We start from the raw sequence: 13,618 nt of genomic DNA on the forward strand, positions 1-13,618 counted from the left end.
TTCTTTAAAACCTGATACCTTACTACGTCATGTTATGTGTAAGAACAGGAGAACATAGAGGAAAATCTGGCACATCATCCTTAATAGACCCACTTCAGTGTGTTAATTATGGCGGCACAGTGGTTAGAATGGTGGACTTGTGGTGGTGCAGTAGTTAGAATGCAAACTAACTCTGCCCAGGAATTCAATCCTGACTGGCTTAAGGTTGACTCAGCCTTCCATTTTTCCAAGGTTGGTAAAATGAGGACCCAGATTGTTGGAGGCAATATGCTGACGTTGTAAACCACTCAGAGAGTACTGCAAAGCACTGTGGAGCAGCATCTAAGTCTGTGCTATTGCTATTGCTAATTATACAATTATCTAATTACTCCTATGGCTTTATTAGTTCCACTTTTAACCAAGTACTCCCTTTTTTCTCTCTTTGTGCACAGACTCAAGTTCCTCCCACTTAATTTGATGAAGTATTCACAGATGACAGTGACTGGGCATCTTACACAAGCTAATTTTGAATAGCTAAGGGGAAAACAAGTACACACCATTCAATAGGACTCCTTTCCCTATTTTCCCTAAGGCCCTAAAGCAGAGCTGCCAAACTTACGGCCCATGGGCCGTATGCGTCATACCGTTTAGCGAAGGGGGGAAAAAGTCCTGATATGTCATGTGAGGCTGCCATGATGACACAAGTTTGACACCCCTATCCTAAGGTAATAAAGCAGCTAGACTCTTTCAGTGACTTATGAACACAGTGTTCTGCTAATTGCAAAGCTATATTGAAAAATAAAATATTTTGCCCTCATTATCGCATTTGTGATCATGGTTCCTTTTGGTCTTCTAAGATTTGTTTTCTACAGTTTTTTTTTCTGGTTCTCAAAGTTTGATATGCCAACTATCTGATAAGATGTTGATATGCTTCTCTCACTTTCTGATAATGGCTTGAGCTCTATTTCACTGATACTATTTCACAAGTAAGATAGAGCGTGGCCTTTTTTAAAAAAATTGTCCCATTGTGTGGCATTATATTGGCTTCTAAACATTTTGTTGTTATACTGAATTTATGTAAAGAAGTACAAAAAAAATCACACAAGAATTTAATTATACTTCCTACTTTTACAGAATTGATAATTTTCTTTTAGTAGTACGGTATATAGTAGTTACAGAAAAGCATACTAATGGTTAATGCCTCTGCTTATCTTGGTGTCACAAAAATGGCAGATTTAGTTTGACAAACTGCATTGTTTTTCTTCTCCTCCTACACCAACATTCCATGCTTTACTATTACTTCTATTTAAAACTTTTATTAATATATCTGCAGTTTAAACTAATTGAAATCATGATGTTGTCAGGTATCCAGGTTTCAAATACATTAACTTTTTTATTTTGAGAAAGTCTAATACATTGTAATGTAAAAAATATGTTAACAGCAGTTAAAAAGTCCTAGACTAAAAACAGAGAGACTGTGAGTTATGGTCCTCCCTCAGGCACAGAAGCTGAGTAGATGACTTTGAGTCAGTAGCTCTCCCTCAGCCCAACCCAACCCCACAAAGTTTTTGTAAGAGGAGGAAAGGAGCATTATATCCACTTCCTTGAGTTGTACAAAAGAAAGGTGAATAGAGGTGGGATATAAACTAATAAATAAATAAAATATGCAAATATGCACCCACATAATCTTGATCTAAATACTTCCTTGCCAGCCTACAACTTTATTTTCAGAACAGGAGTTAACCTGCCTTTGTCCTCAAGGTCGAGGCTTAATTATAGCTTTAATTACTGTAAATCTATTGGACTGTAGATTTTTCAGTATTATCTTAGAAACGTACTTGCAAAAACCACAGCAACTCCTAGCCCCAAACTCATCACTGACATCAATCAGACTATCAATAGTACAAGATTCCCATTATAGTGTTGATCTTGTCCAATTATTTATTTATATTAGACTGTTTGGACTTCCAGGGACGCCCTATCTATGGATCTATCTCAGAATCCACCCACCAGTTACTTGGTTTTATTTTATTGCATTAGGTTCAGCCTTCTGCTTTATTTCCCAAGCACGCTCTCTCGCAGCCGAGCAATGCACACGGAGACCAGTTTCTACAGAAGAAGAGCCGTATTTAAGTTATAGCGACAAAAATTAGGAGTCTAGTAATGCTTTTTTCAACTGACAAAAATTATTAAAAGGCACAAACTCCTTCGGATTATCTGTCCCAGAGACCCAGAAAGATTTGTAAAATGACATCACCGCGCTGAGTTTTCCTTCCACTTTTCTGTTTTCCGGTTTACGTGTCACATGATGGCCGTATCCCAGAATCCCTCAATCAAGATGGTAGCCTCCTGGAGCTGAAGAGGCACATGTTTGTACGGGTGTCCGATACATCGTTTTTTGCAAGATCTCTTGCTTAGTTTACCGTCATCGTCTCCCAAAATAGCTTCTTTGTTGTTGTTTAAATTGTCGAACACATGAAGACCAAATCGTCAGCTCATAAGACTGAGAACACGCATCGGGTGAGACACGAGTGCCAGATCAATTTAATATTTGATTTACCTCAAAGAAGAATTAATAGATGCGTTGCTGTTAATTTAATCCTGGATACGTTATTGAGTTAGACCTGAAATTCTGACATCTATTTTCATTTTAGAATTATGAAATTAATAGGTGTCTTTAGTGATACTATCTAAATCGTTAGTTTGCGAATGAAAATAATGTCCACTCTGGTTGCCCATCCAATAGCATATACATTATAATAATGTTTAGTTTAACAGAGGAATCATCTACAATTAGGTGAAATGAGCAAATTCGTCCAGACAGAACAATTTACAGTACTAGATTGGGAAGGCTCCTATTTGGGGACTGGAGCAAGTTTTTCAGCCAACTGTCACTATTTTAGGCTTAAAGCATACTTTACTATTAATTATTATCCAGAATGTGGAACATGTGGTTAAGTGCAAAAAAGGACTAATTCATATTGACATGTGTCAGTATCAGAAAGTTATAGTGTATGTATAGGCCATGTGTTTTCAAGCATGCCATTATAAGAAAAATATTTTAAAGATGCAGTGGCATCAGATTTGACAAAGTATTTTTTTTTACAATGTGATTTCATGAATTACTGATATTCAGCCAGAGTATCTTCTGTGTTTTTCTTGTAGTTCCTCACTTTTTCAGAACGTTTAAGCAATGTAAACATTGACATTATACATCGCATTGATAGAACAGGAAGCTATGCTGAGGTAAGACCAATAGTCTTAAAATCATATTGTCTTTGTGAGAATATTGCCATATATCATATTCCTTAGTGATAGGCACAGTTCTCTGTCTTATTTTGTTTACTTGCTGAAATAGCTGCCCTTTAGGATTCTTTCATCTCAGCTGATATCATTGTCCTCCCTCTCTCCAAGTCTGGTAACAAGATTACTATCCCTTTTTGGTACATTCTTATATTATTCCCATGATGCAATTAGCTGCCTTGAGTGCCACTGTTTAGAAAGTTTGACGTATACATTAAAGAAGTTCTGTAGCTCCCCTGTACAGAAGAGGAACTATGGCAGAAACACATATGGGCCTCATTGTACCACATCTCAAATTACAAGTGTGCGTGCGCATGTGCATAAAATATATATATATAAATTATGGCATCATGGAAGAATTGTTGTCATGGCTATGTACCTTGAATTGAGAAAATTTATTGAATGGATTCTCATTATTTACTCTTAAATGCTATGATAAACACTATTGTTTTCAATTCAGCAGTAATATAGATGCAGACCCTATTTTAGGCAGATCTGCATCATGTCAAAATCAGCTTCTGAATACAATTGTTTAATTTTAAAAAGAAGAAACAATTTTTTTAAAAATGAAGGAAAATTTACATACATATCCCATTATCTTATATAATGCTGACATGTTTACGATTTCATGTAGTGTAATGAAAGATCTGGCTGTAAAATACTGTTATTAATTTTAGTGACAATTTACATTAACTGTAGAAAGTCTCTTCCTAATGTTCCTATTTTTCTTTACTCTTTTCTTCTCACTCTTTCTTTCTTGGTAGTAAAACAGTGAAAACAAGCAATAGAAGGAAATTAATATCTTACTGTAACAAAAATTGGCACTTGGCTTCCTACTGTCAAATCATTACTATTGGATTATAAAATATTGCCATCGTCATTGATTTATTAGGATTTTCAGTTCTTTTTGTAATTCATTGGCAAATCATTTCAAGTTATATATGCAAGATAATAACCACTGGAATATTTTAGGGTTTTTTTGTTATATACCATAAAATATCGATCTACCATAGAAAATATTGTTTGTATGCCTTATTCTTTGAAAAATAATACATATGTCTGCTGATTAATGTATATGCTTGATTTTGGTAGGAGGTTGATACCTATTTTCATGAAGGACTTGAGAAATGGAGAGAGCTGAATCTGACATGGCATTTTGGTATACTCTTTTTTCCCCCAAAAATTTTTTTATATTGCATTTCACTCAGAAATCCAAGTATTTACAATAACAAATTCAATACTACATGGTTACTTTATCCCATTGTTTCTGCTACTTTCAGTTTCTAAACTAAGTCTTCAGTTTTTGGTTAGCATCAAGTCAAAAATAGTTTTTCTGTGCTTTCCTCCTCCCTCTATAAAAACAGAGTTGTCTTGTAAAACAGCCAGGAATTTTCTGGAAGGATTATGTTTGGCTACATAACAAATGTTAAGTAATTTCCACATTATCCACATCTCCTCTTAGATTGGATGGACAGTAATATACCAAAAACACTATTACTTTGTTGGTTCCTTCACTTAATTTAACCCTAGAACTTGCTACAACATTCCTTAATTCATCCATTTAGATTTTTGCACAAGAGTGGATATTTTAAAAATGCAATGCAACTTCTCTCTTTCTACTACTTTTTTTTTCTTATTTAAATAATTGCATTCAACTCTTGTGTCAGGTTGTTGTATCAAATAAACCATATTTTCCTATATGTGTAAATATATATATATATTGAACACCAAGCAGGTTTTGCACAGTTTTAACATTAGATTAAATAGATATATTGTGTAGAAGTAGCCGGCCAAAACAATGTATTTCTCTGTCTGTAAATTGATAAATATCTAAATAACTGAAATGTTGCTTGTTAGTGACACATAATGCAAATATAAACCATAGAGGATTATTACAGTCTAAATAACTTTGCTAACAACATTTATTAGCAAGCATTTTAGACAGGAATATAATATCTATTGCATTTGTGCAGGATCATTATCTCCTGGTACCAATATAGTAGTACATGTAGTGCTCAACTTACAACCACAATTGAGGCCAAAATTTTTGTTGCTACGTGAAACATTTGTTAAATGAGTTTTGCTCCATTTTACGACCTTTCTTGCCACAATTATTAAGAGAGAGCGAGAGAGAGAGAATGAATTACTTATTTTTAATTTTTAAAATTTCTGATGTGTTCTGTATAAGAAGTAGGAAGAATGAAGAAGTTACCCTTGTTAATTCTTCTTGACTCATCCTCTTGAGTGTATATAACAAGAGCTTTAGCCCTTAGTCCCTTAGCCCTGACAAAAAAGTATCATCCTTTGAATTATTTATAACTGTTACTAATTACTTTGCTTTCTCAGTTTTTCCCCTAATTTTTTCCCTAATTTTTATTTTTTATTTCTTTTACATAGTGACATTCTACAGACAGGTAGTCAACAAATGCCAGTCTTTCAATCAAATAGTATATTATCAGAATAATATTGTAAAAAGCTTGAAAACCCACCTGCAAGTGAAAAACAGTCTTGCATTTCAACCCCTTTTGGAGTAAGTATATGTTGTCATCAGATATACATTTTCTTCAGACACAAGACAAGAATGCGAGTATTTTTATCTGTAAATAAAAAGAGTATGATTCTGTGGTACTGAGTGCCTTTAATTTTTTTTAATCCTAATGATTGTTTCTGTTTTATTTACAACACTTTGATTGGTTTCACACAATGCATTAACCTATAATGTGACCTCTTTACTTTTGGTTTAGAGTATGAGGTAAAATCAATTACAGTACAATGTGTAACCAGTCAGTATGAATCACATAATTCACATAGGCCCTACATCACATTTTAATGTAGAATAGTCCTCTCCAGTCTGATGTTTTCCAGCTGTATTGGATATCAGCAGATATATTCTCTATAGATTTTTATGACCAAATGATGATAGAAATTGGTCCAATGGATCAAAAGGGTAACAGATTGGAAAAAGGACTATACTGCAGATTAAATACTTCATACATATGCATAATATAATCAACTGACTATTTAATAGTGGAGCAATAATACAAATTATATCTGCTTCTCAAAACTGTAGCTGAGGAATGTTTTCAGCTATAAGAATACATTATATAAATACATTGCACTCTAAGCACACGATAGGCCAGCAAAAATTTTCAGGGCTATTTATAATTATTGTTGAATGTATATGTTTGTTACAGGCTGTGTTCACACATTGAACTATGTCATAATGTTATTTGTTTCATTCTGATTTCGTACCCCATGCAACTTACTATAATTGAAAACCATAGAATTAAGCTGAACATATTGTGTGAGCCTATCCAATTAAGGGGTACTCAGTTAAACAAACTATAGCTTAATACAGCATGCAAATCAATTCATAATTCTGCTATGTGTTTTTTAATCTAGTTTGGTGGTTCAGCTGGCCCGTGATCTTCAGACAGATTTTTATCCACATTTTCAAGATTTTTTTCTCTGCATTACAAGTCTGTTAGAAACTCAGGACACAGAGTTGTTAGAATGGGCCTTTACATCACTTTCCTACCTATACAAATACTTATGGAGGCTTATGGTAAAGGACATGACCAACATTTACAGGTAAGCATTTTGATCAAAAATACTATAGAGGATTTTTGTATACAAGTTTTATTAACTCCCATCATCTGAGTGCTAATCTTTAATTCATTTTACTGACCATGCAAAATATATGCTATACACCTAGCCCTGGAAATACTAATAGTAATATATATGTATGTTAGTCTACCCTAAGCTTAAGATGCACCCTAATAATTATTGTAACGTTAATTTTAGCCAAAGTCCTTAATGAACTAGAACCCTAACTCCATAACTCAATGTGAATCTAGTTCTAGAAGAAAATCTCAACTGTAACGTATATCAGGGTCTGTCAGTAATCTTAAACACGTCTCCTAATTCTTATGACATTAATTTTAACCAAAGTCCTTAGTGTACTAGAACCTTTCACCATATGCAAAAGCAAATACATATCTTAAAAAATAACTTTGGAAGAATATCTATGCAATAACATTGATTAAACATACATATCTCCTTCATTTTATAGAACTCAAGATGGTGTACTAATGCTTGCTCCTTCTATTTTTTCCATAACAACAACCCTGGGAGATGCATTGTGTTGAGAAAATGTCTGACCCAAAGACATTCAGCCAGTTCTTCTGCCTAAGAGAGAACTAGAATACATAGACTCTGTTTTCCAGTCCAGCCCCTAACTGCTATATAAACTACCTTTCCATAAAACTAAATAAACTTAAATCAATGATTGGTACAAGCCATAAAAATTCTTCTAACACTTATTAATTTTAAACAGAATGCACAATGGACCAGAACCCTATCCCAAGAGGAAAATTTTGTCACATTAATCATATAAATATCATATTGTAAACTACTTGGGAAACTGTTTTGAATGAAAACCTTTAATATCTAATATAGAAATATTCACATGTTCAGAATTATGATTTCAGGCAGGCACAGAATGTGGTTTTGGTAAGGAATTGGGTGTACATCGAAGGTAAAGGAAATATACCTGCAACCTGGTACAATTATGTGCTGAGAGCAAAATCTAACTATTCCTGACAGAAAACTCAATACTTTGGTGCGGATATTTAAACCATTTTAGGTTTAATAGATTACTATTTATTTAGTCATCAATTGTTCCATTTGCCTTTCATATCTGTATTTGTTTAATATCTTATGTGTGTATGATATAAGGTTGTAAAAATGTCCAGTATAATGAATGAATAACTAATTACTGTTCTGTTACATTCTTGTGTATGTGTGTGTGTGTGTATGTGTGTGTGTGTGTGTTGATAGGAATATAGTAACAGGAATGTATTTTTCTTTAATTTTCTGATCACCCCACTCCTGTGCTTCCATGGAACTACTTAGGAACAAACATTGCAATTTGTGTCACCAGTTTCTTCCCTGCCTAAGTGAACTTTGTCAATTTTTCCCCATTCTTATGAGCTACCCTACTTTAGTGTATGTGTTCTGTTTGTACATATAACAAAATATGACCTATCCTGAATTAGATTGGTGAGTCTGCAAAATGTTGCTGGAAGAATCAGTTGACCTGGCTACTTTTCATTCTTTTTTTTTTTGTACATGAAAATATTGTGTTTACAGATTGTACAGTACCCTTCTGGCTCATCGCAAACAGCACATCAGAAACTTTGCAGCAGAAAGCTTCACCTTCCTGATGAGGAAGGTAGGTGTTGTATTGGACAGGGGGAGCAATACTGGGAAGAATGAATGGGAAAGGGATAGTTTTCCTTGAGACCAGTTGGCCATGGTATTTAAGTCAATGGAAACAGTTGCCAGGGATCCCTTTGGCACTGACATCTATTTTTGTTTCATGAAGAGCATATACTCTATCATGAATGATAATCTCTTCTTAATAATACATGTTAGAAGCTATAATCCTGTTTTAGTCAAGGGTTCATTAGATAACTATGCAGTAATATCAATTCTCAAAGTATAATATGGAAGTCACAGTATTAAGAGTAGTTCTTCTCTCCCAATATGCATGTATATTATTGTTCTGCCCCAGCTCCGGATTCCCGAGGATATTGACACACATCAATGGTCCTTATCAAATTTATTAAGTAGCAAGAATAAACCAAAGTCCGACAAAGGTTGGCAACCAGCCCAGAACAGATACGATAAGACTTTTCCAAAAATGCTCTGATGATAATTACAAGTTGTTTCCAGCAAGAAATTACTGACTGCGTGCGACTTAAATAGGCTAAGGGAGTGGCCAATTATCCTTAATCCTTACTCTCGAGGAGACCTCCTCCTCCTGAGTAGCCACTCCTGCCTTTTGGCAGCCCTGCGTGCTCGAGCATTGAGGAGAGGCTCCTCCACTTCGCTCTCTCCACTTGAAGGAGCCTCTGGAGGTTCTGAAGGCCCAGGCTGAGGTCTTTGCCTCTGGCACCACATCCTCTTCAGCCTCCTCACTGTCTGACATAAGCGCTGGCTACGCCGGCTGCTGGCGCAACCCCACACCAGCCTCCTCATTGTTGGGATCAGCCACGATCTGCGCAGGCTGCTGGCGGGCCACAACAATTATATAATACTTGCAACTTCCCAAGATATGTCCAGTTTATATACTGTGTTTCCCTGAAAATATGACTGGGTCTTATTTTCTTTTCACCTCTCCCCCCAAAAATGGCTAGTGCTTCTTTTTGGGGGTGTCTTAATTTTTTTGAGGTTCAGGAGGCCGCGAGCGTGGTCACCTCATGGCTGCTGGGCCCCTTAATTGCGGCCCGCAGATCAGGTGATCCAGCGACGGCTGGGAGTTCTGTCTCTTTGGGCGCCTGGATATGTTTCCGGCACACTCTTGCTAGCCTCAGCCCTCCCCACGGCATCAGGCAACCTCACAGCCGAGGGCCCCTCTCTTCCGCAGCTCACTTTGTGGCCTTGGAGAAGGTGGCGAGCATGGTTCAAAGGGGAGCCTTGCAGACGCACATCCAAACTGCTCCCTTCGCGGCTTCAAAGCTTCTAGCCTTGCAATCCTGCAAGGGGGACATTTGCTCCAAAGCTACGGCAGAGCATTGCACTGGGAGGCCTCCACAGGTAAAACTGAGTAGCATGTCTTGTTCCAGCAAGAGTGGCCAGGGAAGGTGGGGTTTTGGAATGCATAGGAAGAAGGGGCAATCTCCCCCTCCCTCCTCCGTCCTGCTGCAGAGCTGCCATGGAGCTCACTCAGGGCAGCATGACTGCTGGTGGGGATCCTGCCAGGCCAGTGATGGGGGAGGTGCTCCGGAGGTTGTAGATCTGGGCTGAATTGCCTCGGCTTCAAAGCCTCTAGCCTTGCAATCCTGCAAGGGGGACATTTGCTCCAAAGCTACGTCAGAGCATTGCACTGGGAGGCCTCCAGAGGTAAAACTGAGTTCCATGTCTTGCTCCAGCGAGAGTGGCCAGGGAAGGTGGGGTTTTGGGATGCATAGGAAGAAGGGGCAATCTCTCCCTCCCTCCTCCATCCTGCTGCAGAGCTGCCATGGAGCTCACTCAGGGCAGCACGACTGCTAGTGGGGATCCTGCCAGGCCAGTGATGGGGGAGGTGCTCCGGAGGTTGTAGATCTGGGCTGAATTGCCTCATGCAAGGCAGGAGCAGCCCAGGAGGGCTGCTGAGAGCAAGACAGCCAGGAGGGCAAAGAGCCCCTTGCAGGGGCAGCAGCAGCAGGTGCAGCAGGCCCAACAGCTGGGTAGAGGTGAGGGGCAGGAGTCGATTCTGACGGGCCACATGACTTTCTGCTTCATCGTAGCAGCAGCCTGAACAACACCCGAGATCCAGGCCTGGCGGAGCGCAAACTGTGCTCGCCACTTGCTCCATAGCCACAAGGTGAGCTGTGAAAGAGAAGGGCCCTTGGCTGCACCAGAAACATCTCCACGTGCCCGGAGAGACAGAACTTCCAGCCCTTGCTGGATCAGCTGATCCACGGGCTGTGATTAAGGGGCCCAGCAGCCATGAGGTGACTGGGGAAGGGAAAGGCTACCTCCTGTGCTGGCCATGCCCACCCCCTTCACTAGGGCTTATTTTCAGGGTGGGTCGTATTTTTTCGGGGAAACTATTAGAGAACTGGGAGAGGAAGAACTATATCTGAGCCAGTTGTCTTCATGCCTGCAGTTCGATTTGAACCAAGGATTTCTAACTCTTGAATTAAACTACTGCATGAGCTCAGAATTTTTCAATTTTCTACTATGAACTATTAAATGGGAAGTGTGGTAAATTATGGGCATTGCTCTGTATTAATTCGAGATTCTTGTCTCAGTTTAATCATCTAGCATAAGAAATTTTGTTTCAGTTTTTGATGTGCAAGTTTGGCTTGTGCTTATACATCTGACCTTGATAGCAAGAATCAATAGGTATGATTGTTATTATTATAGTGATTGCAACTATAGTGATCTTAAGGCAATGAATGACTGTAATAAACAACAACAGAAATGGATGGGGAACAGGGCAAGAAGGAAAACATAACATTTTATGATAGTGTTGAATGTTTTTTCCTGAAGAACATAGATGGACATTTTGAAAACCATATAATTGTGTGAGTTTTTCAAGGTTTTTCTTTTCTTATCAATAATATAATTAGCACACTAACTTAGTTCTTGCCAAGATACTCTTAAGCCTAAGAATATTTTTAGCTGGTGACATTCATAAGGACCTTCCAGTTTTCTACATATATTACTGAATAAACCAACTCACTAAAAACAAAGAAATATAACACAGAAGGCTGTAACTTTTACTGGGTAATCACGCAACAACAACAACAACAATGTTAATAATTTACACATAGTATGACCAAAAAAAGACAGCAGGTTTGTCATGGCAAGATTCTCACAATTAAATAGGCAATCAAGATTCCAGAAACGTGATATGTTTTTATGGCTGTAAAGCTAAGAAGCTATAACAATAGAATTTCAGTGATGTATACAGCTTTTATCAGATACAAGATTTATTTATGCAATCAGCGTTCAAATTTCTATGCCTCCTTTTTTTCTGACCACAATATTTAAAGAGCCAGAAGTAATTATTTTGTGTGTAGGAGATAAGTTTTATTTGTCCTTGGTGTAGTAACAGCCTGTTACAGGAACTGTTCATATTTTGTTCCTGTAAGCGGTTGTGGATTCTTTATCTACTTTTTCTACCAAATAATTAAATGTTATTTGGTAAAGTGCTGCTAATATGATTTGAGTTGACACGCCAGGTCAACTAACTTTCCCACATGCACATTTCTGCAGCATGATTATCATGAGTGCTTAGAACAAGGGTAGCTTTATTTAAAATCTTGCTGAACAGCTGGCCACTTACCTTTTTTTCTCTTCCCATCAGGGACTACATTGCAAGGAAAACATGAATTAGTTGCTCTGTTTGATCTACTTGATAGGCTGTTGAAACCCAAATTGGTCTGAATTCCTGAGAAAAAGAATGAGATATCTAATAAAACAACTAATGAAATATTTTTCATTATGAAATGAAAGAATTTTATTGAAAATAAAATATTTATCATATTAATATGTTGATGACATAAACCAACTCAGTAGTTTAAAGTGTAAATAAAACCAAATAACAGTAACATTCAATTAAAATATAAAATCAATAAAATAGCAAGCAATAATATTAATAGGACAGTAAAATGTTAGTAATAATAAACATACTGTCAGGCAGCCAATTATAATTTGAAGTCTTTCTATAATAGTAATACTAATAGGCTATGGTGTTCGTCCACGTACTTATTCCAATTAAGTTTAAGTAAAATGGCACTACAGTGTTGAGAATTTCAGGTGGAGAAGTCAAGAGTATCACTGGGAATTAACTAAATTTTGAGTGTGATAGTGGAACACTACATTTTCATTCTTCAATTTTGTCTCACAGGTTTCTGACAAAAATGCCCTTTTAAACCTTATGTTCCTTGACTTGGGAGAGCATCCAGAGAAAGTGGAAGGTGTGGGACAATTAATTTTTGAGATGTGCAAAGGGGTTAGAAACATGTTCCATTCCTGTGCAGAAAAGGTAAATAATTATTGGTGCATGGAACAAATATAACCTAATTTATAGAAGATCTATAATTATGATCACACTGTGTCTGTCCGTAAACAGAGGCATATACCTGTCCAGAATCTGATTTTTAAAATATAGATGGTGCTGCGCTTCATGGCCTAGACTAGTGATGGCTAAACTTTTCCGGATTGAGTGCCCAAAGCAAGCGGGCCGGAACCCCCAAAAGGCAATGTGTGTGCAGCCCCACGCATGCGCATGTGCCCGAAGACCACCTGGCCAGTGGGAGGTGCGCATGCATGTGCGGTGGAGCTGAACTGGGACGATGGCTTGTGTGCCCACAGAGAAAGCGCTGCGTGCCACCTGTGGCACGCTTGCCATAGGTTCGCCATCACGGGCCTAGACATTGTATTTGAACATAGATCTTTTTAACATTTATATTTTATTGTGTTTTACTAATCTAGGTGAAATGTTAATAGATAATGCTACTCCATGTATGATATACCATACATTAAATAATAGAGTATCTGATCTGCTATATTTAGGTTATCTTAGATTTGGATTGTTTACCTTTTAAACACCATTAACTACTATTTAAGAATGTTTTGCTTATTACTTGGTCAATGTGTAGGCTGAAAGTAAATGCCAATGGTGGAATTCAATTTTGAAAGTTCTTAAAATATATATATTTTAGTAAAATATGTATCCATCAGAAGTTAACATATCTGTTTTATATTTTGTAAAGGACAAAAATCACATTACCATAAGGCAGGGTTGTCAAACTCGATTTCATTGAGGGCTGCATCTGGG

The 13,618-nt window shown here is 37.3% G+C and overlaps 1 protein-coding gene across 1 annotated transcript in view; it reads left to right on the forward strand.

The window, feature by feature from the left end:
* Positions 1–2,454: 2,454 nt before the first annotated feature.
* The window catches only part of UTP20 (UTP20 small subunit processome component), an 84,698-nt gene continuing 73,534 nt past the window's right edge, over positions 2,455–13,618 (forward strand). The window contains exons 1-7 of the mRNA XM_070947936.1: positions 2,455–2,499; positions 3,145–3,225; positions 4,375–4,441; positions 5,680–5,812; positions 6,685–6,873; positions 8,434–8,515; positions 12,686–12,823. Of these exons, the coding sequence (XP_070804037.1) occupies positions 2,455–2,499; positions 3,145–3,225; positions 4,375–4,441; positions 5,680–5,812; positions 6,685–6,873; positions 8,434–8,515; positions 12,686–12,823 (735 nt within the window). The remainder of the gene's footprint in view (positions 2,500–3,144; positions 3,226–4,374; positions 4,442–5,679; positions 5,813–6,684; positions 6,874–8,433; positions 8,516–12,685; positions 12,824–13,618) is intronic.

This window comes from Pituophis catenifer, unplaced genomic scaffold, assembly GCF_029215685.1.
Source record: "Pituophis catenifer annectens isolate HBS135680 unplaced genomic scaffold, rPitCat1.0.hap2 SCAF_7, whole genome shotgun sequence".
NCBI lineage: Eukaryota > Metazoa > Chordata > Lepidosauria > Squamata > Colubridae > Pituophis > Pituophis catenifer.